Source organism: Eurosta solidaginis, chromosome 4, assembly GCF_040869045.1.
Source record: "Eurosta solidaginis isolate ZX-2024a chromosome 4, ASM4086904v1, whole genome shotgun sequence".
NCBI classification, from domain to species: domain Eukaryota; kingdom Metazoa; phylum Arthropoda; class Insecta; order Diptera; family Tephritidae; genus Eurosta; species Eurosta solidaginis.
Genome location: NC_090322.1, coordinates 175,804,451 through 175,832,421, shown reverse-complemented (window position 1 = coordinate 175,832,421; position 27,971 = coordinate 175,804,451). Strand labels below are relative to the sequence as shown.

General features: G+C 40.9%; 2 protein-coding genes across 15 annotated transcripts in view; one reads left to right on the top strand and one right to left on the bottom strand.

The window, feature by feature from the left end:
- LOC137250688 (uncharacterized) overlaps window positions 1-20,195 on the top strand; it is a 149,051-nt gene extending 128,856 nt beyond the window's left edge. For all 13 annotated transcript variants that reach the window (XM_067783916.1, XM_067783915.1, XM_067783910.1 and 10 more), the window contains 2 exons: window positions 17,418-18,124; window positions 19,602-20,195. In XM_067783916.1, the coding sequence (XP_067640017.1) occupies window positions 17,418-18,124; window positions 19,602-20,069 (1,175 nt within the window). In that variant the 3' untranslated portion in view covers window positions 20,070-20,195. The remainder of the gene's footprint in view (window positions 1-17,417; window positions 18,125-19,601) is intronic.
- PAPLA1 (Phosphatidic Acid Phospholipase A1) overlaps window positions 1-20,651 on the bottom strand; it is a 197,370-nt gene extending 176,719 nt beyond the window's left edge. For both annotated transcript variants that reach the window (XM_067783899.1, XM_067783900.1), the window contains exon 1: window positions 20,250-20,651. In XM_067783899.1, coding sequence (XP_067640000.1) covers window positions 20,250-20,421 — 172 coding nt within the window. In that variant the 5' untranslated portion in view covers window positions 20,422-20,651. The remainder of the gene's footprint in view (window positions 1-20,249) is intronic.
- Window positions 20,652-27,971: the final 7,320 nt, after the last annotated feature.

Genomic DNA, 27,971 nt, shown 5'->3' with positions numbered 1-27,971 from the left:
ACAGTATTACTACTTGAACCCCATTTCGAATGAGTTGATGGTGTATGCTAGCTATAACGCAATGTGTGATCTGCCAATTTTGGCATTGTTAAAGGCTCCCCTCTTTTTCGAAGCGGGGCTATGAGTATCGAGCAGTCCTGGGGATTTGTATGGTGAAAAAACTATTGATTGCTCTGAGCAGCTCACATTCAAATTGTTGAATTTATGATGTAATTCAACTTTATTAAACACTAAAGATAAAATATAACTAATGGTAATGTAAATGTAAGTGCGTAAAGCACGTGCACACATTTTCAGAAGAAGAAGTTCGTAAGCTGTTTTTTAGAAGATTAAGGATTGCCAACTAAAATGTTTAGGTGTAGGGGATGCCATATCTCCCAACTATGAATATTAATAAATAAGTACTTAGGTACTTAACACCTTCCCTCCCTAGAAATGTGCATATGTCTGTAAGAAGCTTAAACATATCCTTCTTTATACTTCGTGCACGGCTTTCGACGTCTTTCCGATCTCCTTACGGTAGGTGTTGCGGTAAGCGTCTCGGATTGGTCATTACCTCTAAGTACCGCTTCGGTAGCAACAGATTGTGCCGTGGCTGCCCTGGATGATGTCATTGGTGCATTGGTGGTCGCCGTTAAGTTGTCGGAGCTTGGTACCTTAGGTAATGTCGCCAGTTGTTGAGTGTCTTCCATACTTGGTTCTCCGAGCTGTTTATGACCTTTGATCCCGACAAATGAACAAGTTGCTCCTGTTTCCACCTGGAATGCCATAGATTTTCCATTCACTTTGATGTTTACGTATATCTTTTGCTTCTTCGAATCAATACAGTTAATAGTGCTTATGCTTTAGTGCTTATTCAAAAGATGATTCATTGTTAGACGATATGTTATTAACGTGAGGCTGACTTTTTTCAGTTTTTTCAGCGGCACCGCATACAGCTGCAATATGCCCTATTTTTGAGCATATGTTACATTTGCTTTTCTTTCGATAATGAAAACACTTTTCTCTCGAATGCGACGTACCACACCCTGGACACGACTTTCTTGCTGAATTCGTGTTGGTCGTACGATTGAAAGTTTCTTTCTTCTTGCGGTTGCTTTTCGCCTTTACGGTGATTACTGACTTACTGATGGCGTTGACAGTTACTGCTTCTGATTCCTTCATTTCGGTGCACGTCTTCTTGGCCGCCTCATAAACTGTTGCTATCTGCAAGACTTCTTCTAATGTGGGATTAACTTTTTGCATACGGATATCCGTTGGCACGGATAAAATCCGGACGGCATGGATATCCTGTTAATAGTCGATTGTGAAACTATCCGGATATCCGGATTTATATATCATTATTTTTTATTATTTATCGGCTTATATTCTGGCGCAGATTTAGAGAGAAAAGCTGCGTCCATACCATTCTCTTGAAGATGGAAAAACCAATAGTGGCACCATTCATGTTAGCCGACTCGAACATCGCAAAACTACAGGTGAAACAAAATAAAGCAATGCGGTTTATTCTTAGAAAACGATATGACACCCCAATACATGAAATGCTAGAAAGTTTAAATTGGCTGAGTGTAAAGCAACTCATTGTATACTACACTCTATAATTCATACACAACATGAAACTAGGCAACCTGCCGAAATATTTAAATGACCGAGTAACATACAACAGCGAGGTTCATGACTACCACACAAGAAACAGGAATAACTTTCGTCTGCCAGCTGTTCGAACAGAATTCGACAAGAACAATATATACTACGAGGGATTGAGAGAGTACAACGATCTACCATCTGAAATAAAACAATGTCCAAATATCAATAAATTTAAGAAGTTATTATATAACTATTGCAAAGCACTACCATTTAGATAATGATCTCATACATACATGTACCTAATTTAGGTCTACAAGACCGTAAATAAATAAATAGACTTGATGTCGGTCCTTTGTTTTGTAGCGTTTTTTCCCTATATAAACAAATGGCACTGTCACTTTTTTGGAAATGATCCCAAATCTTGCTGACCATTTTAACACTCATTATTTGTCTAAATTGACGCTTTGTAAAATTGTTCATGTTTGTAAAATTGTAGCTTTTTAATTTTTGACATTAATTTAATAATCTACAAACATATTTTGTGAATAATTTTTCGATGTTTGCTTCGTTCAATTCTGATATGCAGCGATTCAATTTTTATATTCCAGTATCCAGACATACGGATTATCCGGATTTTCCATTAACGAATCCAGATAACCGGATTAGCTATCCGGATAGTTGAAAAATCCGGATGCAGTTCACAACCCTAGTTCGATTTGTATAGGGAGTTTATAATTATAAAGCGCACAATAGAAATATGCGTATGTCGATGCCGCGCGTATAAATCTAAGAAAGCGACCGAGATAGAGACATGTCTCAATATGTGATAAGCTTGAATTAAGTACTCAATAAAGAATTGATAACATATTCACCCAAGGTTGGCATTATTAAAAAGGGGGGATGCTTAAGAAAAGAGGAAATGTTTATTAAAATAAATACCAAATATACAAAAAAAAATTTCTAATAAAGCAATAACGTCATTTGGTGTGCTAAAAATATTGCTGTATAGTTTTTTTTTGCTTACAATATCTAAATATGAGAGTGTAGATTAATTTGGATTATTACATCTACTGATTATTTAGTTTACGTATGAATATTTATTTTAAAATATTTATTGATTTCAGTGAGAAAGCACCAAATGACGTCAATATATTGTTATTGCATTTGTTATTTTTTTAATGCATACCAATTTCACGCAAAAACTTAATGTAATCAAGAGTTCTTTTAATAAAATAATTATTTTTTCCAATAAATAATTTTGTAGGGCCAAGTATTTTAGTTAAACTTTTTGTTGTTTTCTTTGGAGCTTTTCGGCCGATATATCTCAAAAAAATCTTTTTTCCATTTTTATCAACGCGTTTCGACGCGGATTCGCGTCTTCATCAGGATTCTAATTTATTTTTTTGAAAATACGAAAAACACAATTATTAAATACAGGCATATTACAGGTTACATATAAAACTGATTTTACATTTCACTAAACTTACAATATTGACAACATTAAATTCGTCTAGTTATTGCGCACATACATATAAACATATATACACATAACATTAACAAACATATACATTTTTTTTAAGTCAAACCGCACAGCACGTCTTGATTCGTCAATATTTTGCACTGATCGCTGTAGCATAAGCCCATTTTATGCTGTCGACGTCTTCTTTGAAGTTCATTGCTGTATGTATTTGTTGCTGTATGCCAAGGCGAATTCAGTACCAGGTGTTGTTATCCCAACAGCTGATTGCTTCTTCTTGATAACTTTCCATACAACTCCTCAAGGCGAATTCAGTACCAGGTGTTGTTATCCCAACAGCTGATTGAGTTTTCTTGATTATTTTCCATACAACGTACAGTAATATGTCAGTAAATCGGAATCAATGAAAATTTTCTTTCGACGTGACATTCTTCTGCACGGCGAATTGGTTGAATTCGCTTTGCCACCACCTGGTATGGATTCGCCTTGCAACTCCTTGTACTACAACATGTCAGTTAATCGAAATCAATGAAAATTTTCTTTTCACTTGAAATTCTTCTGCACGGCGAATTGGTTGAATTCGCTTTACCACCACCTGGCTCAAATCGTTGTTGTTGCATTTACATTCAAAATTATTTATCTCGCTCAAGATTTTGCCACCGGATGATGGCTATTGTGTAGTTGCTCCTTATGAATTTTGTCTTTTGTTCTTGTATAAATAGCCATCATCCGGTGGCAAAGTCAGATAAATAATTTTGCATATAAATGCAACAACAACGATTTGAGCCAGATAAATCGAGATAGAAGTCTGGTTCAATTTGTGAGCCAGATAATTTGTTAATTACTTGTCTTTAGTTTGGCAACGCTGCCTTTAATAAAGCTACTTTTTAAAAAATAGATGTCGCTGCTTACCCTTTCGCCGTATGAGTTAAATGAAAAACAGCGGCGACATCTACCTATCACATTGCACGTGTGCGAAAATATCACGACCTCTGCTTCTCAAGTCGCTCAGTGGTCCAGAGCATTCCCGTGAGAATTGAGCGTGACCCGGAGCTGTAAAACTCACTGGATGACGGCTAATAACTTGTCTTTAGTTTGGCAACGCTGCCTTTAATAAACCTACTTTTTCAAAAATAGATGTCGCTCCTTAGCCTTTCGCCAGATGAGTTAAATGAAAAACAGCGGCGACATCTGCCCAACACATTTCAGGTGTGCGAAAATATCACTACCTCTGCTTCTCAAGTCTCTCAATGATCCAGAGCATTCCCGTGAGAGTTGAGCGTGATCCTGAGCTGTAAAACACACTGGATGACGGCTATTGTCATTTATGAACTCCTGATCACTCAGGGAGTAAAATTTATTTATAAGATTAATAGCCGTGTTCCTTTTTTGAGTTCACGGGTGATTTGATAGAAAATGTATCATTGTTGATGATGCTACGGCTTTTTTGTACCAGTTGGCTTTTATATTGTTATCTGGGGAATTGTGAATCTCCACACTAAGAACGCTAATTTCCTGGACTTTTCTGTTTCGAGGGTAAATTGAATTTTCGTATGTTGTCCATTGAATGTATTTAGAATTTCTTCGACGTCTTTAATCTTAACTATACCGAACATACCATCTACATATTTGGTTCGTTATTTGATATGTACGTCTTTGGATCTCAGTCCGTGAGGCTGTCGTCTATAATTTTATCTAAAACAATGTCAGCTATAGTCCGTGATCCCATCGGCATGCCATAAATTTGTTGGTAGTACGTTTCATCGAATAAAAAGTAATTATTTTCTCTCAAACAGAACTCTAAAATTTTGAGAAACTTGGTTTTGGGCATTTTGGTTTTTGTTTGGAGAATTGGCAATTTCTTCATTATTGTGGTAATTGCCTGGTGTATCGGTAGGTTGGTAAAAAGAGATACAACGTCTAGGGATATAAGGAGTTCATCGTCATCAATGACTGTATTCCTTAGGTGGTCTTTTAGTTGCAGAGAATTTTGTATGTTGTATTCTTCGGATATAATAATTTTCAGGATCTTTCCTATGAATTTTGATAACTTCGTGCAGGGTACATTTAACGACGAGGATATCGGTCGAAGTGGAGTGTGCTCTTAATGCACTTTTGGTAACCCGTATAGTCTTGGTGCTCTAGCAGCTGGACATGCTTTTCCTTCTGATTTATGTTTTGAGCTTGATAGAGGCCATTCACAATTTTGTTGTTCTTTCTTAATAGGGTTTGTGTGGGATCAGTTTTAATAGTTTTGTATGTGGTTTTGTCGCTCAGTAGGTCTTTCATTTTTCCCTTGTAGTCAGATCTGTACATCATAACTGTCCTATTACCTTTGTCTGTATTTGTAATTATGATAGATTCTTGGTGCCGCTTTATGAATTTCTTGGTTTTTTCGTATATATTATAAGTATGAATTTTTCTTTGGGGCTGTTTTTTAGTTTGTTTTTATACGTATTTACCCTGGTTGCGAACTTACATCTGATCATGTCTTTTTCCTTGTCATTTTCTATTGTTTGTATACCTTGTTCGATGTCTGCTATGAGGTGAATGGAGGAAAACTTTTTCCAGAAATTGGGAGAGCGAATTTATTTCCTAGGGAGAGTAACCACTGGCACTCTACTGGAATCTCTATTTTGCTTTTATTCATAAACCAATTTTCGGTGTATTTTAGGTCAAATTTCTCAAAATTGTTCTTATCGATTTTAGCAGTTTTCTACCACAATAGAGGTGGACGGTTGGTGCAAGACTGCTCAAATGGCGGACGAGGCGATACATGTGTACAGAGATGGTTCCAAATTAGTGGAAGGAGTAGGGTCTGCGGTATACTGGGCTGATCCGGAAATAAACAGATCCTACAGGCTGCCGGATTGCTGTAGCGTTTTCCAAGCGGAAATAGTAGCCGTAACCAAAGCAGTAGAAACCCTGGAAGAGAATAGCTTAAGCTGTAACCGTTTTAACTTTTATATTGACAGTCAAGCAGCAATTAAGGCAATAATCTCGCATAGCATAGCATCTAAATGCGTGTTAGAGTGTAAGCAGTCTCTGGAGATAATCGGGACAGGGAGAAGCATACATCTATATTGGGTCCCAGGGCATATGAGAATAGATGGGAATGAAAAATCGGACGAACTAGTTAAAAAGGGCGCATCCCTTGAAGCTTGCTCCGTAGACGTCCCAATTAGACTGGGCGAAATTAGGCTAAGGCGAGAGGTGCACATGATCGACCAAGCAGGAAAGGCGTGGGTTCAAGCGCGTGGCTGTAAAGTGTCGCAGATTATGTGCAGGTCTTACAACCTTAGACTAACAAAGTTGCTTCTATCATTAAAAAGAGAGGACTGTAGACTCATGACGGGTATTCTGACTGGACACTGCCTTCTGGCGTCACATGCTTTTAAATTAGGCTTGGTCAGTGATAGCAGATGTAGGAAGTGCGGGCTGGAGGAGGAAACGATCGAGCACGTTCTGCGCTCTAGCCCTGCGCTTGCCAGGCTAAGTCTCCAGCTATTAGGAGTGATACAGCTGTCAGATCTAGAAGCAGCAAGTGGCTTAAATCCTAGGAAGCTTCTAGTATTTGCCAAGAGGGCGGAGTTATTTTATAACATAGGTCCTGGTTTTTGATAGGGTTTTTCAGTTTGGTCGTTAAAACAAACTTCTGGTAACACTACGGACTTATTCAGTCTATGTGAGGTCCTCATGGACCGGCCAGTTCAACCTAACCTAACCTAGCAGTTTTCTATTAAGATTCTGTTCTGTTTTCCTTTTCACATCATTTAAAAATCTGTTTTGGGTATCCACTACTTTTACTATTATTTTCAAAAAAATAAATTAGAATCCTGATGAAGACGCGAATATGCGTCGAAACGCGTTGATTGAAATGAAAAAATAGATTTTATTGAGATAAATCGCCTGAAAAACTCCAAAGAAAACAACAATTATTTTTTCCTTTACACACAGGGCCATTTTCTTCGTTAACGAACATATGAACGTCAGCAGCTAAAAAAAATGCTACGCTCTTTACATAAAATTGTTAAAATGTTGCAAAATTGGTGCTTAACCGTTTAAACGGTTATGACAGTCCAACAAGGCGGCCGATTCTTCGTTGGGTTAACTGGCGCCAATTGGTAACACCAAGGGAATTGAACTCGTTTTTTACCTGGTCCTTCTAGCGGTGTGGAAGCCACCCTCTTCCTCTGCTTCCACAGGCGGTTTCCGATAGAAATACTTTTCTTAGCCGAAGCAACATCTTTTATTCGCATAACATGGCTAAGCCAGCGTAGCCGCTGTGTTTTAATTCGCTGGACTGTGTTGATGTCTGCGTAAAAGCTCGTACCGCTCCTCATTAAATCTTCTTCGGTACTCGTCGTCGCCAACGCGTAGAGGTCCATAAATCCTTCGCAGAACTTTTCTCTCGAACACTACCAGAGCTGCAGCTTATAGCAGGACGGGTACGATCAGCGGCTTTCCGATAAAGGACTTTACTTTTCAATTGCCTACCTAGTCCAAAGTAGCATTTATAGGCAATAGTGATTCTTCGCGGTATTTCAAAGTCTTTTACTATTTCGAAATTATGACAGCCAACAGTGGCGTGGTTGCCAAGGCGCAAATGCGCCGACTCTTTGCTTGATGACGTCAGCAGGTACTTCGTTTTGTCCTCAATTACCACCAAACCTAAATTTTCCGCTTCTTTTTTCTAGTTTGGAGTAAGCAGAATTTACAGCGCTGGTGTTCAGGTCGATGATATCAATGTCGTCAGCATACGCCAGTAATTGCATGCTTTTATAGAATATTGATCCAGAGCTGTTAAGTTCTGCAGCTAGTTTCTTTAGCATCAAATCATGGAAATCGCACGATAGGGGGTGACCTGTCTGAAACCTCGTTTAGTTTCGAACGGCTGAGGTCCTTCCTATTTCTGACTAAACTGATGGTGTTGCTCAATGTCATTTTACACAGCCGCCTAAGTTTCGCGGGTACCCAAATTCCTTTTTAGCAGGTTTTTTCCAAAATTTGATGCATAGTGAAAATCTGGTCCATGGTAAATTTACCATTTCTGAAGCCGCACTGATAATGTCCAATCAGTTGATTCAATCTTTCGTACAATACGCTTGACAGGCCCTCATATGCGATATTAGGAAGGCTAATCCGCAACATTTGGGACAGTTTCTAGGATCCCACTTCCTGTGGACAAGGCAAAAAACACTTAGACCATATTTTGCAAAGAAGCTGATTCAAGCGCCTTACCAACTCCCCGCTGCCATATTTGAATAGCACCGCAGGCATTCCATCAGCGCCCGCAGCCTTGTTGTTTTTTAATCTGGTTATCGCCGTTCTAACTTCGTCATAATCGAGTGGAGCACATTAATTCCATCATCGATTGCGGGATCGGGTATCTCATCGCTGTTCAGGAGACCAGGGAAATGTTCCCTCCATAATCTAAGTACACTCTGGAGTTCGGCGTTTTCGTTTTCATAGAAGTTTGCCCCGGACTTATTCCGTCTGTCGCCGAATTTTTTGGTAAAATTTGCGGGCTAGTGGTTAGCAGCTCAAGCTCTGCGCTATAACGCTTTTCTGCCTCTGCTTTTTTCTTCCTGTAAATGAATCTTGCTTTCCTTTTCAACTCGTGGTGGTGCTCACACACTCTTCTTATTGCGCTCGCAATTAAAGTAGCCCTGTAGGCAGCGTGTGTCTTTTCTTTGTTTTTCCTCGGCGGCGGTACGAATGCTCCTTGCGCTCCGTCCGCTCTCAGAGATCAGGTATGAGAGTCGAGTTGCGAAATCATTGGCAAATTGTTGCGACTGCAGCCTTCCGAAATCTAGCTTCGCTACTGAGATAGGTCCTCGGATCGTGCCAAGTCAAAAACACTGGAGGCACGACGCGTTTCCATCTGATAGCGTGTATTTCGATCGGGGGAAAGCCATGAAGTTTGAAATATATTTTTTGTAGGCCTATACCTCAATCAGCCCCAGTCCATTAGCAGAGGTTTCATTGTGTAGGCTAAACTTTCCGACCGTGCGGCCAAAAAGAAAACCTTCTTTGTCCACCCTGGCATTAATGTCGCCAAGCACTACTTTTATATCATGGCGGGGGCAGCAGTCGTATGTGCATTCGTACACCATCATCTTTCTCCTCTGTCGGTACATGGGCGCAGATGAATGATATATTAAAAAGATAGGCATTTATTCGGATAACGGCGTGTACGTGGGCACTTGACGACAAAGTCTCTCTCCCACCGCGAATCCGACGCCGAAACTCGAAACTTCGCTTAGTGGTGTCACAAATAAATGATAAATGGAGTGCACCAATATACGTTTTGGATCAACAAATTTCAGACATTTTGCTCTTCCATAACTTAACCTTGAATATCAGATTCTGCGATTGGGGAATACTTGTGGTACTATGATCAGTGGAGAACAGATGAAGGCGACAGGCCTTTTTGTAACACACATACACGGTATCATTATATTGACCAGAATCTCGTGCTTACAGACTACGTTAAATACTAGAGCCCAATAAACTTAAAACTCAAGTATTGTTGTGAGGCCATTTTAGAACTCATTATAACCAAATACCGACCCCGGCTCAGATATCTAGTTCGCGGATGGACCAATATTTGATAACGTAATAACGGAAGCTGGCATCTATAGGCCGAACTTCAAGAAATTGACACCAATTGGATGCTCGGGCAGAAATTCATGAAAATTAATTTTGCGGTTAAGAATGTTTGCGAAGAGGCTTATGCTCGAGGAGTATCCTCATAAGACAGAAGTCATTGGAGTCCTAAATTATCCGCGAGTCAAAAGCAAGGTTTTGTTAGGAAGTGTTCCCCCGATGAAGGCAATGAATAGGCAGACTACCTGTTGTTGTTTTTGTTGTTGTAGCGATAAGGTTTGTTAGCGTTAAAATGCGGGTTACGGACTGTAAGGTTTACTTACGCGAGGATTATAGCCGATTATAAAAGAACACTTCCACTTGTTTTTCTTTGTTTAATTACTTTAAGAATAATTGGAAGTAGCCATTGACAGCTGACAGTCAGTGCTGCCAATGCCACTAATTGACGTTTGATATGATTACATATAGAGATGCCAATTAGGCGCAAACATGCCGGCCGCCTTGAACGACCGTTCAAAATTAGAAAAAGGTACAAAGTATTTAAAGTTTACATCAATAAAAGTCAAAGTGAAAAAATGTCTGTTTTTGTTGGTAATAATGATAGCTTCGCAATAGGTCTTAGCAGCTCTCCTTCGGATGTTCGCAGGTTGACAATTCGTACGCGATCATCTGAGCCGGTATAGCTGTCGAGAACTCGACCAAGTTTCCATTTAGTGGGCGGAGCGTTGTTGTCGTGTATAACTACGACATCATCTCGTTGTAGGTTTTGCGTTGGACGAACCCATTTCGATCGTCGCTGAAGATTCGCGAGATATTCGTCTCGCCATCGCTTCCAGAAGTGCTGCCTTATTGCTGTGATTGCTTGCCACCGTTGATGAAGGTTGCCCTTGAAAGGTTCTGTGTCAAACTCCGGTAACCCCTTTATTGGTTCGCCGATCATAAAGTGCCCAGGTGTTAGCACTTCGAAGTCTTGTATGTCAGAAGGTATCCAGCAGAGTGGTCGAGAATTGACGCATGCTTCCACCTCGGTTAGGACTGTTGAAAACTCTTCGTAAGATAGTAACGCGGAGTCTAGTACGCGTTTTAAATGATGCTTTATGCGCTTAATTCTAGCCGCCCATGTGTGGAGCGCTTGGAGGGTTAAAATGCCAGGTGACTTGGGTGTTGGCGAAGTAAGATGCCAACTTGTCGTCGTTAACGCACCTTTCAAACACGGCACGTAGCTCCCTTTCGGCACCGACAAAGTTCGTGCCATTGTCGGAGAACATATGCTGACAATGTCCTCTTCGGTTGGTGAAACGTTTGAATGCGGCGATAAAGCTTGCAGACGTGAGGTCTCCGGCCAATTCTAGGTGCATGGCGCCTGTGCTCATACATATAAATGATCAAATGTACGCCTTTGTTGATTTCGCGCCTCTACCATGTGTAAATTTTACGTTATATGGGCCGGCAAAATCGACCGCACTTTGAAGGAAGCATCGCGTACTCGTAACGCGACTAGGTGGTAGATCGGACATCTGCTGCTGTAGCGGTTTGCGGTTCAAGCGTTTGCATCGTACGCAATGGTGGTACGTACTCCGAACTAAATTGCGAATGCCAGGGATCCAAAATTTACGTTGTATATCATCTTGCATCATTTGCGGGCCAGCGTGCAACATACCGATGTGAGTTTCAGCGGCTATTGCTTTAGCGAGCGGTGAATTTTTATTCAAAATAATCGGATGTTTTATATCGATCGTGCATGATGCGTTCTTAATTCGACCTCCTACTCGTAAAATGCCTGCGTCGTTTAAAAACGGCTGATGACGAACGAGACTACTACGTATCGGTATTGGCTTCCCTGACCTGCAATTAGAAATTTCTTGTTGGAAAACGTTAGCTTGGGAATACCTTACCAAAGATGATTCGGCTTTGCGGATTTCAGAGCTTGTTAACGGTCCGGACAGCCGTTCGTGTGCACTCGACTTCTGAGCAGATATGCGAGCGTTGTTTATGAAGCGAAGTATATGTGCGTTCACTCGTTTGAGTTTGTTGTAAAAGTGAAATTTCGTTAGTAAATCCCAATCTTCGTGCGTTTGCGTTACATGAGAACTAGCTTTGATTGATTTCAGTTCCAAATTCGTAGTATGTTTCGTTATGTGCTGCGTCCAAAAACGATCGGTTTCGGATAACCAGTGTGGCCCCTGCCACCATAAGCGGTGATCGAGGAGCTGTGCAGGTGTGAGACCCCGAGAAGCGCAATCTGCAGGGTTATGCTCTGAGATGACGTGTCTCCAATGCGATGACGGCAAGACTTCTTGTACATCGGCCACACGATTTGCAATGAACGTTGCCCAACGATTTGGATTTGATTGCAGCCATGCCAACGTTATCGTTGAGTCTGACCACGCGTACAGCTTTTCAAGTTTGTGACCGAAACTTTGTTGAATTAGGCGGACGAGTTTAGCGCCTAGATGAGCTGCGCAGAGTTCCAGACGAGGTAACGAAGTTGTTTTTAGCGGAGCTACTTCAGTTTTCGCAGCAATGAGCACGACGTTTATCTCGTCGTCCGATGACTGAGTGCGGCAGTAGATAGCGGCTGCATAGGCAGCATCTGATGCGTCAGTGAAAACATGGAACTCTGTGTCGGCGTTTGGACTAGTATAAAGCCAGCGATTTAGCTTCAGCGATGAAAGCATGGCCAGCTCTTTTCTATGCGTTAACCAATCTGTAGCTATCTCAGGTGGAACTAACTCATCCCAATCGACATTACAACGCCAAATTCTTTGCAACCAAATTTTTGAGCGAATGGTGCATGGAGACATGAGGCCGGGAGGGTCTTGCTGGTATCGGAGAAAAATGCGTTTTGTTAATTCACACAGGAGTGGCTCTATATTGAAGGCTATCGCAAGAGAGTCGGTATCCGTGTGCCAAATACATCCTAGAGATCGGATATCGCTTCCATCAGCCAAGAGATGGGACACCTGTGTAGACGCATGCGACATCTGTTGTCTCAATGGCTTGCAATTTGTTACCCACTTCCGGAGCTCGAATCCACACTGAGATAAGACGTGTGAGATGTTACGTTGAAGCGATGTCAGTTCTTGGAAAGAGTCGGAGCCGGAGAGCAAGTCATCCATGTAAAAATCTGACGTAACGATATTTGCGATATTTTGATATAACGCGCCAGCTTGTTGTGCCGCGCGATGCAACGATTTGACAGCGAGATGAGAAGCGGATGCTACCCCATAGGTAACCCTTAATAGACGATAGTCGCGTATTGGCTGCGATGAATGCTCACGCCATACAATGCGTTGATAGTCGACGTCCCGTTTATCGACGTAGACCTGTCGATACATTTTCTCGATGTCCGCAATTATACCATAGCGATGGGTACGGAAGCGGACTTAAATCTGGAAGAGATCTTGTTGGAGCTGAGGACCAACCATTAGCGCGTCATTTAACGAGCGCCCTGACGACGTCTTCATTGACGCGTTGAATACGACCCTAAGCTTAGTAGTGGAACTTGTTTCTTTTATCACGGCGTGATGTGGCATATAGTATGCGGTTTGCGTTGTTGGAGTAGCTAACTCCATATGACCCAAGTCAAGAAGCTCCTTCATAAATTTGCAGTACCCTTCGTGAAGGTCTTTGTTGGTGACGAACCTTCTTTCCATTCGCAACAATGCCCGAACGGCTGCGTTACGCGACTCACCAATCAACACCTCGGGTTTTAGCGGTAAACGTACAATAAATCGGTCGTCAGTTGCGCGCTGTATTGTATCGTCGAATAACTTCTCACAATACAACTCTTCGGGCGTGTAAAACTTTCTAGGTGGTAGCTCTTCCAGCTCCCAAAACTTAGCGAAGAGGTCAGTTAGTTGCATATTACAATAATGCGTTGAGATTACCCGGGGTTTTATTTGTGAGGGAGCCGCGTTCCCAAACAGCACCCACCCAAACACGGTGTTCTGTGCCATCGGAGTGCCATTTTCACCCTTTTTTAGGCCGTCCAGTAAAAACTTGTCCATTCCGTCCATGCCAATTAAGACATCTATCGGACCAGGTTTGAAATAGTTAGGGTCAGCAAGCGCTAAGCCACTGACATGCGGCCACCGTGATTCGGACAAGGCGTTTGTTGGTAGGTCGTTAGTAATTTTAGATAAAATAAGCGTACTCACGTGAAATTTAGAGTTTAGTGACTTTGGCGCTATGGATAACTTGACCTCACCCTTTGTGCGACCTCCTTGTACGGATCCAATACCCGTGACGCAAGCTGATGACGTATTTCGTGGTAAACGAAGTCGTTGAACGCAGGGCTCCGTGATGAACGAAGCATGTGAGCCGTTGTCGAACAGTGCCCTGGCTGGCTGCCAGCGGCCAGAGTTATCTTGCAATAAAATGTCAGCAGTAGCTAGTAATACTACGCGTTCAGCATCGGCGTAGTGCGACGTTACGTTGTTTTGGACGGCATTTTGCATAGCAGGAGCTGCTTCGTTTGTATTGAGACCAGCATGAAGAAGCGTGTGGTGGCGGCGTTGGCATATGCGGCACGATGACGAGCTGCGGCAGTTAGCGAAAACATGTCCTTTACTAAGGCAGTTTAGACATGCACCATCTGATTTGATTGTGGATAGCTTTGCTCTCGCGTCGAGTTGGTTGAATTTTTCGCAAGTGTAGATTCGATGCTCACCTTTGCATTATGTACACGATGTGGTTTTAGCGGTTTTTGATGATGGATGATTTTTTGGTACTAATTGGTTGCATGTTGTATGCAAAGCGTTCTTTGCAGTTGTACGTGCGTTTGCGGCAGCGGGCACCATCTCCAAAGAGCGGGCTCGCGTTTCCAAAAAATCTCGAAGCTACAAGCGATAATTCCCACCGTTTTCGCGTTTCATAGGCTAATTTCGAAACAGTCAAATGGACAAGCCAGTCGTCCCAAAATTCAACCGGGCGTTTGAGGGCACGTAGCGCACCAACGTGCTGCAAAGTTAAATTTAAAACGTGTTTAATTGCTTTTGCGGAGTCTTTCGATGCCTTTTCGATCGATGATAATGCTTTTATATGGCTGTCCACTATGATACGCATAACTTTATAGCGTGCTGTCAGCATATCCCAAGCTTCACTGTAGTTGCTGTCGCTTACAGCAAAACTACTAACTAATTCCAATGCTTCACCATTTAAACAATTGCGCAAGTATTGCAACTTCTGTCCGTCCGACAAACTTGCATTGGAATTCACTAGTGAACAGAATGCGTCATGAAAAGTGATCCATTTTGTTGGATCGCCACTAAAGGATGGTAACTGCAGCTTCGGTAGCGGCATGCGTGCAGGTGCAGTCGGAGTTACTATAGGGGTTGGTTGCTTTTGTGGCGCAAGAATGCGCTTAAAATTTGATTTAGCGATCAAATACCACTGCTCACCTTGAATTCGTGCCTGCTGTTGTTGTTGTTGTTGTTGTAGCGATTAGGTTACTCCCCGAAGGCTTTGGGGAGTGTTATCGATGTGATGGTCCTTTGTCGGATACAGATCCGATACGCTCCGGTAACAGCACCATTAAGGTGCTGGCCCGACCATCTCGGGAACGATTTATATGGCCACATTAAACCTTCAGGTCATCCTTCCCTCCCCACCCACAAGTTCCATGAGGAGCTTGGGGTCGCCAGAGCCTCGTCTGTTAGTGAAACGGGATTCGCCGCTCGAAGGTGAGGTTGACAATTGGGTTGGAGAAGCTATATATTGCACTCTTCTACTGCTGTGTTTTCGTCGGCACACGAAACCTCCACTTCTTCTTGTGCTTTGCAGAAACGTTCCCACTGCTCCTCTAGCAATTGCCAATATGTGGTTGCAGCCTCTGCATCGACTGCAAGCGAATCGGCTTTGCTCGATTGCAAATGCCGCTTTAATGCATTTAAAGCAGAATCGCGAACTTTCAACAAAGACATTTTTTATTTGAGGGTTTTTATGAAACTTATAAAATTAAAGCGATGTGGACTGTATTTTGCGGAAATATTGCGCGATCCTGGTCGATGGACCAAAATGTTAGCGTTAAAATGCGGGTTGCGGGTTGTAAGGATTACTTACGGGACGATTATAGCCGAATTTAAAAGAACACCTCCACTTGTTTTTCTTTGTTTAATTACTTTAAGAATAATCGGAAGTAGCCATTGACAGCTGACAGTCAGTGCTGCCAATGCCACTAATTGACGTTTGATATGATTACATATAGAGATGCCAATTAGGCGCAAACAAGGTTTTTCCCCGAAGGCTTTGGGGAGTCTAATCGATGTGATGGTCTTTTGCCGGATAAAGATCCAGCACGCTCCGGTAACACAGCACCATTAAGGTGCTAGCCCGACCATCTCGAGAACGACTTATGTGGCCACATTAAACCTTCAGATTTTACTCACAGTTTTGTACTTTTTTCGTACGGAATGAGAATAGAAGGACGCGATCTGTACAGTCTGCTAAAATTCAACATACAACACTTATTGAAGTTTTATATAAAAATGAAGTACGCTGAGTCAGTGAGGTCAGCTAACCCTGTTTTGCGATAACAGTCGCCAATTGGGAGCACCAAGCGAGGCCAAAGCTTACTCCAACTGTCTCTCCCAGCTCAGTGAAGGTCTTCTCTTTCCTCTGTTTACAAACTGCCGGAGCTTATTCGTTCATCCGCATAACATGCCCTATCCAGCGAATCTTTCTGTTTTTAGTCGCTGCACTATCGTCATATCTGCGAAATACTCATATAACGCCTTATATCTCCGTCGAAATCACGGATAGGACTATAAATCTTCCGGAGAACTTTTCTCTCAAATACTCCAAGAGCCATCTCATCTTCTCTCGACACCTTATATGATTCCGAGCCATACATCAGGACAGGTACGATGAGTGACTTGTAGAGCAAGAATTTTGTTCGTCGAGAGAGAACTTTACTTTTCAATTGCTTAAAGAAGCACTTGTGGGCAAGAGTTATTCTCCGTTTGATTTCTAAGCCAACATTGTTTTTGCTTTTAATGCTGCCTCCCCAAATAGACGAAATCCTTCACAGTCTACAGGCTACAAAGGCCACAATGACAGCAAGAACTTCGTCTAGTCCAAATTTAGTGCAAGACCCACTTTTTTTGCTTCTTTATCTTATTCCAACTTTTCGCCTCTTTCGCGATAAATATCCGGGGAGATATAACTTTTTTGCTGCGAAACATTTTATGGCAAAAACACAATCGAAGGGATTGCCAAGCCACCAAATCAATTTGATGTTAGTTTTTCGCCCGCTTTCAAAAAGTACGAAAAAACATGCTCCGAAAATTTAATTTTTTTCCCGGCCTAGATGTTTACTCAGGTAATAACTTTAAATACTGCGAACACTCGTAGCGAAATATGAGAGGAATGTAATAAATCGAAAAACTTCAAAAGTGCTACGCCATCAAACTTTTTTTTTCAAATTCCATTACAAATACAACAATTCCGGAATGACAGATCTTGGCTCATTTTTTATGGATATATCTGCGCAGCTATGGCAGATGTCTGAAAAAATGTCCATTTTCTATTCCCAACATTTTAGGCCTTGAGGTCGAATTCGAACCTGTAATCATTTATCAATAGCCCGATAAAACAAAAACATTTGCTAACGATTTTTATTTCGAAACTCGTTTCCACTTCACTTATACAAAATATTTTAAATTTAAAGTGGCCATACCAAAGAAATTTTTCCAAATAATGCAAATGCACAAAAAACTATAATTCATTTTACTTTGCATTCCAGATGGTCTCATTAAGCACTTCGAGTCTTTCCTGATGCACAGCAGAGGTTCGTATCCTTTACGCCTAAATGATATACGTTTAAATAGTTTGCCAGATGCAATAAATGGCAGAGCATTAAACACCCAAGAAACACACAGTAATATACGTTTCCCCGATAATGGGGAAATTGATGTTGAACCCCCAATAACGCATTCCACATCTGATCAAATACCAAAGGATGAAGTGGAAACATTTTCCGAAACTGAAATACATAACAATGAAGCATCGATTCCAACAAATCAAACAACTTACTCGTCCTCAAACGCCGTGGTGAATATAAATACAAATTTTAAAAGTATGCCACGCGCAGCAACAACAACTTTATTACAACGAGATGTTACCAAAATCGAGATTGGTTTACAATCACAACTTCTCTTGGCGCCAGGAATGTTGGGTACGCTACAATTTGAACTCACTAACACACGCACAGATGCGATATATCATAATATACAAGTGGTGGATGAGAGACGCTTTCTTTTACGTTTAAATCCGCAAAGTATTTTCTTAAGAGCTGGTGAAATGGCAACTGTCGCCGTTACGGTACTTATACCAAACGGCACGCCTCAGGGAACAATTGATAAGATAACATTTACATGTCACGGTGATGGTACATCATCGCTGTCACTCAATTTAAAAGTGTTGAGTGCAACGTCTTCCATTGATTTACAGGTAAGTGAATAAGTTAAGTTGGTTGTTGTCGTTGTAAGCTCAGCACAACCGAGGGTTTATGAAAGTGTTAAGGATATGAGCAATCCTTTTTCAGATATGATTAATGTCCGTGACAGATATGCCTTGCCGCAGGTATATATAAGCGCCGCTGAGTTGATATTTGACGTTTGTGCATGTCGGAGCGGATATATGTGCGCTTCTAACTGGCAAAGGACCAAGTGTAGTATAACCCAATACTGTTCTTCAACTCTTTTCTGCGCTGATCGTCGGTGCTGACCTAGAATGATATCGAATCTTCGCCTACTTTTTGATGTACAACACAGCCAATCCGTTCTGTATCTGGAGACTTACTTTTGGATACACCTGTTTTTGTTTTTTGTATTTCGTCCCTGGGAAACTGGGTTGCTCTCGTTGCTTCTATAGATTGCTGAGCGCAGTGACCGTATATTCTATCATTATGCGCTTGTAATGAAATTAACTTGATTAGCAACACTATCTTTCTTTAAGGTGGGCGACCAAATCAAAGACGCGTATGCTATGCGGCTAGCCATTTGCTTTATAGGTAGTTATGAGCCTTTCTTTGTTGTTGTTGTTGTTGTCGTTGTAGCGATAAAGACATTCACCGAAGGTTTTGAGAAGTATTATCGATGTTGAATGTCCTTTTCCAGATATAGATCCGGTAGGTGCCGGTGACAAGCGCCATTAAGATACAAGTCCGGCCATGTTGGGAACGATGTAATGTCTGGCCAACCTACGTTCCCGAACTGCACCGATGCGTGCCGGTCACACAGATAATTTGCAGTATACCTTTTGAGAATATGAGGGTAGACCATTCAAAGTCTTCCACTAACGTGCTTGATTGACTGCGTCAAAGGCTTATGATAAGTCTAGCGCTAGGAGTACTGTTCAATGGTGGGATTCCTGGTTCAATCCGCAATTTATTTATGTTGATGGCCTTTAGCACGGTGGCGTTAATATGTAGTTTTCGCAAACATTACTTCAAGCCGAACGGCTTCAAGTGTCTTGGTTACTAGCGATAGCAGAGATATCGGACGATGGTAATAGGACGGTAATAGAATAGGTAGATAGAACGTGTTTTGTTATCGCACAGGTCACGCTCGCTCGCTAAAGTTGCGACCTCCGTTGGAAAGCTTTCCCGGATTTCGGGAATTCTTCAGATAATCACGGTCCCTCTGAATGACATCCATCGTTATTGGGCAGGCAGAAAATATTTTGTCGGTGAACACTTTTTATTCGACCCGTTTTTTATCATTCCGTTTTCGGAGTTGATAAATTAGGCTAATCACTGAAGCGAGAAGGGTTGGGGTAGATGGTCATATGCCAATATTCGACAAAGATCTGTCAACAACAACCAGAACATCTGATCTACTTAGTGAAAGTATTTGGATTACTGTAACTACATATTATATAATTATAAAACTAAGTATTTAACCGATTATTTGCTTTTCTCATTAAGGATACTACGGCACCTACAGTTTCTTGGAGTTTTGGCAGTCGCTGTGAGAGTGTCAATGCGGACTCTTCTAATTGTGCAGAACGTTTTTGGACATTGGACATTACAGCACAAGATTGGCAAACTGGCATTATGCGCTTACAAACTATACCAACTGGTGGTTTGGTGTATCGAAATAGTTACACTGTGGGATCTACAGAACCATTGAAGGCAACATACATAGCAACTTGTTGTGAACCAAAAGTGGCAATCACCGCATTCGATGTTGCAGGGAATCAACGTTCGTATAATGTAGATGTTCGTGATCTGGTGCTTACTGAAGCATCTATAGCGGCCATAGTATTAGGGACACTACTGTTACTGCTGCTTATTATACTTTTGATTTGGGGTATTGTTTGGTGTTGTCGAAGACGTCAAGTATCATTGGATCTACCCACATATCGTTCACATTCAACACGCAGCATGCAATAGGATTAGTGAGAATTTTGTGATGTGATTAAAATTCTTAATAGGTCATAAAATCTAATAGATATAGCAAATGACTTGTTTTCTTCAAATCGTATGAACAAATAATATGTAAATAAACAATAACTTTTATAAAAATGGTATGTGTTCAATGTGTTGATAAATACGGCAAATTTAAGAGCTTACCCCGATTAATAGCCACCGGTGGTAGTAGCAGTGGCTTGTTGGGGAAATCATCGAATGTTAGACCTGTTACTGAAGCACTTAGGAGTGGATTTTTAACTGCTTGGGTAGCTGCCAAATGTGTCGAATTTACTGTCGCTGGACATGACGTGTCACCTTTAAGTTTTTCTGCCATATTTCTTTTATGCTACCGAAAGCCGTATAAAGAGCAAGCAAATTGTTAACTTATTTTATCTACACCTTCACGATAAACTTTGTTTATGCCGGTAAGAGACAACGAGATGATAACACAAGATAAAAATTCAATCACAATTCAAAAATGCGACCAACTGAAGGAATTTATGAATGCAGTTTCCGTATGAACAGGTTCCGTATGAAATTGGAGATTATTGTTGCAATTCACGAATTGGGGATGGACAAGTGCAATGATATTTTGATAAGAGCTGAAACGTCAAAGAAAAGTCATAATAAACTGCATTATCATTCTAGTAATGCCACACGTTTCGTAGCATTAACCCTAGAACACACACCCAGAAAATACCACGTAAACACACACCCGGAATACGTTTGTACCCGGGACCTTATTTTGCGATTTTTTTAATGCTTATTCAACCGATTTCTCTGATTTTTTTTTTTGAAATGTATATTTTAATATATAACAAGTATTTTTTATTTTGTTTCATTCGAATATTCCTACTGGTTCCAGAGATATGGGCAAATAAAATGAGGACATGCAACAGTGGATTTTTGTTTTTGTTGTTGTCCTGATAAATGCAAAACAAAATAATATAATTTATAACAATATACTTGTAGAGTAACAACGAATACACATTTTGGTTTTTATTTCATTGAAATATTCTACCTGGTTCAAAAGATATGTGCAAAAAGGTCGCGCAAGGTATGGGTACGTAGGTAGCAAATACACTGGTATAACTGGTGTTTGTATTTTATATGCAGCTGCAAGGGTTGTTTTCACACGAGGTGTTGTTATAAATTCTGCCTGTTGATATATTCATTATTGTTTTGGTGCTCAAAAGTGTAAGAAGTGAAAATAAATATAACTGAAACTATAAATAACTGGATACGAAATGACTTCAAGAAGAAACGAATATTTATCAAAAGCAGCATATAGAAGGTAAAAAATGTAAAATAAGCAACAATGTAAACATATACTAATTTTTTGTATTATGCAGACTAACTGAGGAACAGCGAGAATCATATATACAATCTTTATTTGATGAAATTTGTGACGATGACGCTCCCTATGACTTTGACTCAGTAGATGAAGAAAAAATTCAATTCAATGACATTGAAATTGCTGATGACGATGCTGAAGTTTCGCAAAGTGCCGCAGAAGTATTACCTGATTATGCGGACTATGAGGATGATGAAGAAGACGAGGAAGAAGAAGTAGAAGAAAATAATGAATTATCTGCTAGTGGCGAAAAATTTGTTGCACGTGATGGTACTGAGTGGATGAAAGAACCAAATGTAAGTCGTCAGGTACTCGGACAAAATATTATAAGAGAACGTTCTGGACCAGCTAGATGCACTGAAATGTTGTCAATAGAGCAAACATTCAAATGTTTCATGAACGTTGAAATGGCTGATATAATTATGCGCCACACAAATAAGTTAGCAAAAGAAACTTATAATGCTTACAACAATGCGTATCCAAACACAACTCCTAAGTCATGGACGCCTGTGTCAATAACAGAGCTGTATGCATTTTTTGGCATACTTATTATGACTGGTGCGAACCATAGCAATGGAGAACATGTTCGAGATTTATGGAGCGTCAAAAAGTATCCTTTATATCGCGCCACAATGGGAGTCAACCGTTTCTGTTCGATATTCCGGTTCTTAAGATTTGACGATAAAAACGCTCGTGCAAGACGCTTACTAACTGATAAAGCAGCACCGATCAGTGAGTTGTGGACGATGATGAACAATAATCTTGCTGCACATTACAAGCCCAGCTCATGCTTGACGATTGATGAACAATTATTTCCTTACCGTGGACGCACACGGTTTACGCAGTACATACCGTCAAAACCTGCTAAATATGGTGTCAAGGTTTGGTGGATTTGCGATGCCACAAATGCATATCCACTGCATGGACAAATATATACTGGCCAAGCAAAAACTGGTAGGGAAACGAACCAAGGCGAACGAGTGGTGAAGGATTTGTCTACCAAATACCAAGGAAGTGGCCGAAACATTACAATGGACAATTTTTTTACGACCTTGCCAGTTGCAGAACTGCTTCTCACCTGGAAACTCACGATCGTTGGAACTTTGCGCAAAAACAAATCATATATTCCTCAAGAAATGAAGCAGAACAAAAACAGGACAATTGGTTCAACGACATTTGGCTTCAAAAATAATGTGACAATGTGCTCTTATGTTCCCAAAAAAAATAAAGCAGTAATTTTGCTTTCGACCATGCATAATGATGCCGAAATAGCTGACAGTGGGAAACCTGAAATAATTGAATATTATAATCGTACCAAAGGTGGTGTTAATCGAATGGACCAAATGTTTGCGGAATATCCAACACAAAGACAAACAAAACGATGGCCACTAGCGATGTTCTTCAACATGTTGGACATTACAGCTCTTGCTGCTTACATTGTCTACGATTTGAATAACCCTATGTTGCCTTGGAGAACAAACAACAAGCGTAAGCAGATCCTGCGCAGCTTGGCTGAAGCATTGTGTATGCCCATTATTGAAGCCAGAGCCATAAATCGTCAAGTGACGCGAAATTTTTCGACTAAAATTGCTATTGAAGCATATTTCAACCGACCGCTGGAATCAATGGTGTCAACAGCAGCATCAACATCTGCCGCAGCGCGCACGCCAAAACCTGTGTCCGGATCTTGCTATTTATGTTACGCACAAGAGAAAAAACGCCGTAGAAAAACCAGAAAGCTGTGCGCCAAATGTAAGAAGCCAATGTGTCTTGTACATTCGGCCACATCAACAAATTGCTCTATTTTGTCAATAATATAATGTGTGAAATGAATATTTTTAATTCTTCAAATAAAAAAATAATATAAAAAATGTTTTTTTTGATTATTATGAGGATTTTTACTATTGGGGTACAAACGTATCCCGGGTGTGTGTTTACGTATATAATGTGTTTGGAAGGATGTAGCTCCTGAACCAAATTTTGAATTTGAACTCAAAACTAAATAATCTTCCTAGATCCGAAGTTACAATACTCTAGGTATAGCGGTTCAAAAGTTACAACACTTCAAAGTTGATACTGGATACATTTGTGCCCGGGTGTGTGTTCTAGGGTTAATTGAATGGGTCGTTATCATAATACAATCGGTATATTAGTTGTTTTTTTGCTTTTTACATGTATATACATGCACGTCAAATTTATATGAACTGCTCAGTATGTAAATTTATGTAAACTTATCTACCTATTTATTATACTCAATTAAAATGTGTCTTTCCAATTTATCTGTACACTATTATCCCCTTCTATGACCGAAAATGATGTGTGTCCACTATTAATCATAACCGATTCATTTATTATTTCTGTGGTAGAAGATATACGGGAGCGCATAGATTATAACTTTACGGCTTTCCTAGCCCTTCTTGACCATTCCAAAGCCTTTGACTCTGTTGACCATACCCTACAATGTAAAAAGCTGGAAAACATGTTTAATTTTTCCAGTCATGCAATCAGGTTAAATAATTTATACCTCATTTATTGGCAATTTAATACCGCAAAAAAAAATTTAAAGCTGCGTCCGGTTCCGAGAAACGGGAGTGTCTGCTAGCTTAAGACTCAAGCCAGCAGACACTTCGTGAAAACACGACCTACGACTTCCGAACGACTTGGATAATTGATATTACATTTATTGGCAATTTAGTACCGCAAAAAAAATTTAAAGCTGCGTCCGGTTCCGAGAAACGGGAGTGTCTGCTAGCTTAAGACTCAAGCCAGCAGACACTTCGTGAAAACACGACCTACGACTTCCGAACGACTTGGATAATTGATATTACATTTATTGGCAATTTAGTACCGCAAAAAAAAAATTTAAAGCTGCGTCCGGTTCCGAGAAACGGGAGTGTCTGCTAGCTTAAGACTCAAGCCAGCAGACACTTCGTGAAAACACGACCTACGACTTCCGAACGACTTGGATAATTGATATTACATTTATTGGCAATTTAGTACCGCAAAAAAAAATGTAAAGCTGCGTCCGGTTCCGAGAAACGGGAGTGTCTGCTAGCTTAAGACTCAAGCCAGCAGACACTTCGTGAAAACACGACCTACGACTTCCGAACGACTTGGATAATTGATATTACATTTATTGGCAATTTAGTACCGCAAAAAAAAATTTAAAGCTGCGTCCGGTTCCGAGAAACGGGAGTGTCTGCTAGCTTAAGACTCAAGCCAGCAGACACTTCGTGAAAACACGACCTACGACTTCCGAACGGCTTGGATAATTGATATTACATTTATTGGCAATTTAGTACCGCAAAAAAAAATTTAAAGCTGCGTCCGGTTCCGAGAAATGGGAGTGTCTGCTAGCTTAAGACTCAAGCCAGCAGACACTTCGTGAAAACACGACCTACGACTTCCGAACGACTTGGATAATTAATATTACATTTATTGGAAATTTAGTACCGCAAAAAAAAAATTTAAAGCTGCGTCCGGTTCCGAGAAACGGGAGTGTCTGCTAGCTTAAGACTCAAGCCAGCAGACACTTCGTGAAAACACGACCTACGACTTCCGAACGACTTGGATAATTGATATTACATTTATTGGCAATTTAGTACCGTAAAAAAAATTTAAAGCTGCGTCCGGTTCCGAGAAACGGGAGTGTCTGCTAGCTTAAGACTCAAGCCAGCAGACACTTCATGAAAACACGACCTACGACTTCCGAACGACTTGGATAATTGATATTACATTTATTGGCAATTTAGTACCGCAAAAAAAATTTAAAGCTGCGTCCGGTTCCGAGAAACGGGAGTGTCTGCTAGCTTAAGACTCAAGCCAGCAGACACTTCGTGAAAACACGACCTACGACTTCCGAACGACTTGGATAATTGATATTACATTTATTGGCAATTTAGTACCGCAAAAAAAAATTTAAAGCTGCGTCCGGTTCCGAGAAACGGGAGTGTCTGCTAGCTTAAGACTCAAGCCAGCAGACACTTCGTGAAAACACGACCTACGACTTCCGAACGGCTTGGATAATTGATATTACATTTATTGGCAATTTAGTACCGCAAAAAAAAATTTAAAGCTGCGTCCGGTTCCGAGAAATGGGAGTGTCTGCTAGCTTAAGACTCAAGCCAGCAGACACTTCGTGAAAACACGACCTACGACTTCCGAACGACTTGGATAATTGATATTACATTTATTGGAAATTTAGTACCGCAAAAAAAAAATTTAAAGCTGCGTCCGGTTCCGAGAAACGGGAGTGTCTGCTAGCTTAAGACTCAAGCCAGCAGACACTTCGTGAAAACACGACCTACGACTTCCGAACGACTTGGATAATTGATATTACATTTATTGGCAATTTAGTACCGTAAAAAAAATTTAAAGCTGCGTCCGGTTCCGAGAAACGGGAGTGTCTGCTAGCTTAAGACTCAAGCCAGCAGACACTTCATGAAAACACGACCTACGACTTCCGAACGACTTGGATAATTGATATTACATTTATTGGCAATTTAGTACCGCAAAAAAAATTTAAAGCTGCGTCCGGTTCCGAGAAACGGGAGTGTCTGCTAGCTTAAGACTCAAGCCAGCAGACACTTCGTGAAAACACGACCTACGACTTCCGAACGACTTGGATAATTGATATTACATTTATTGGCAATTTAGTACCGCAAACAAAAATTTAAAGCTGCGTCCGGTTCCGAGAAACGGGAGTGTCTGCTAGCTTAAGACTCAAGCCAGCAGACACTTCGTGAAAACACGACCTACGACTTCCGAACGACTTGGATAATTGATATTACATTTATTGGCAATTTAGTACCGCAAAAAAAATTTAAAGCTGCGTCCGGTTCCGAGAAACGGGAGTGTCTGCTAGCTTAAGACTCAAGCCAGCAGACACTTCGTGAAAACACGACCTACGACTTCCGAACGACTTGGATAATTGATATTACATTTATTGGCAATTTAGTACCGCAAAAAAAAAATTTAAAGCTGCGTCCGGTTCCGAGAAACGGGAGTGTCTGCTAGCTTAAGACTCAAGCCAGCAGACACTTCGTGAAAACACGACCTACGACTTCCGAACGACTTGGATAATTGATATTACATTTATTGGCAATTTAGTACCGCAAAAAAAAATGTAAAGCTGCGTCCGGTTCCGAGAAACGGGAGTGTCTGCTAGCTTAAGACTCAAGCCAGCAGACACTTCGTGAAAACACGACCTACGACTTCCGAACGACTTGGATAATTGATATTACATTTATTGGCAATTTAGTACCGCAAAAAAAAATTTAAAGCTGCGTCCGGTTCCGAGAAACGGGAGTGTCTGCTAGCTTAAGACTCAAGCCAGCAGACACTTCGTGAAAACACGACCTACGACTTCCGAACGGCTTGGATAATTGATATTACATTTATTGGCAATTTAGTACCGCAAAAAAAAATTTAAAGCTGCGTCCGGTTCCGAGAAATGGGAGTGTCTGCTAGCTTAAGACTCAAGCCAGCAGACACTTCGTGAAAACACGACCTACGACTTCCGAACGACTTGGATAATTGATATTACATTTATTGGAAATTTAGTACCGCAAAAAAAAAATTTAAAGCTGCGTCCGGTTCCGAGAAACGGGAGTGTCTGCTAGCTTAAGACTCAAGCCAGCAGACACTTCGTGAAAACACGACCTACGACTTCCGAACGACTTGGATAATTGATATTACATTTATTGGCAATTTAGTACCGTAAAAAAAATTTAAAGCTGCGTCCGGTTCCGAGAAACGGGAGTGTCTGCTAGCTTAAGACTCAAGCCAGCAGACACTTCATGAAAACACGACCTACGACTTCCGAACGACTTGGATAATTGATATTACATTTATTGGCAATTTAGTACCGCAAAAAAAATTTAAAGCTGCGTCCGGTTCCGAGAAACGGGAGTGTCTGCTAGCTTAAGACTCAAGCCAGCAGACACTTCGTGAAAACACGACCTACGACTTCCGAACGACTTGGATAATTGATATTACATTTATTGGCAATTTAGTACCGCAAAAAAAAATTTAAAGCTGCGTCCGGTTCCGAGAAACGGGAGTGTCTGCTAGCTTAAGACTCAAGCCAGCAGACACTTCGTGAAAACACGACCTACGACTTCCGAACGGCTTGGATAATTGATATTACATTTATTGGCAATTTAGTACCGCAAAAAAAAATTTAAAGCTGCGTCCGGTTCCGAGAAATGGGAGTGTCTGCTAGCTTAAGACTCAAGCCAGCAGACACTTCGTGAAAACACGACCTACGACTTCCGAACGACTTGGATAATTGATATTACATTTATTGGAAATTTAGTACCGCAAAAAAAAAATTTAAAGCTGCGTCCGGTTCCGAGAAACGGGAGTGTCTGCTAGCTTAAGACTCAAGCCAGCAGACACTTCGTGAAAACACGACCTACGACTTCCGAACGACTTGGATAATTGATATTACATTTATTGGCAATTTAGTACCGTAAAAAAAATTTAAAGCTGCGTCCGGTTCCGAGAAACGGGAGTGTCTGCTAGCTTAA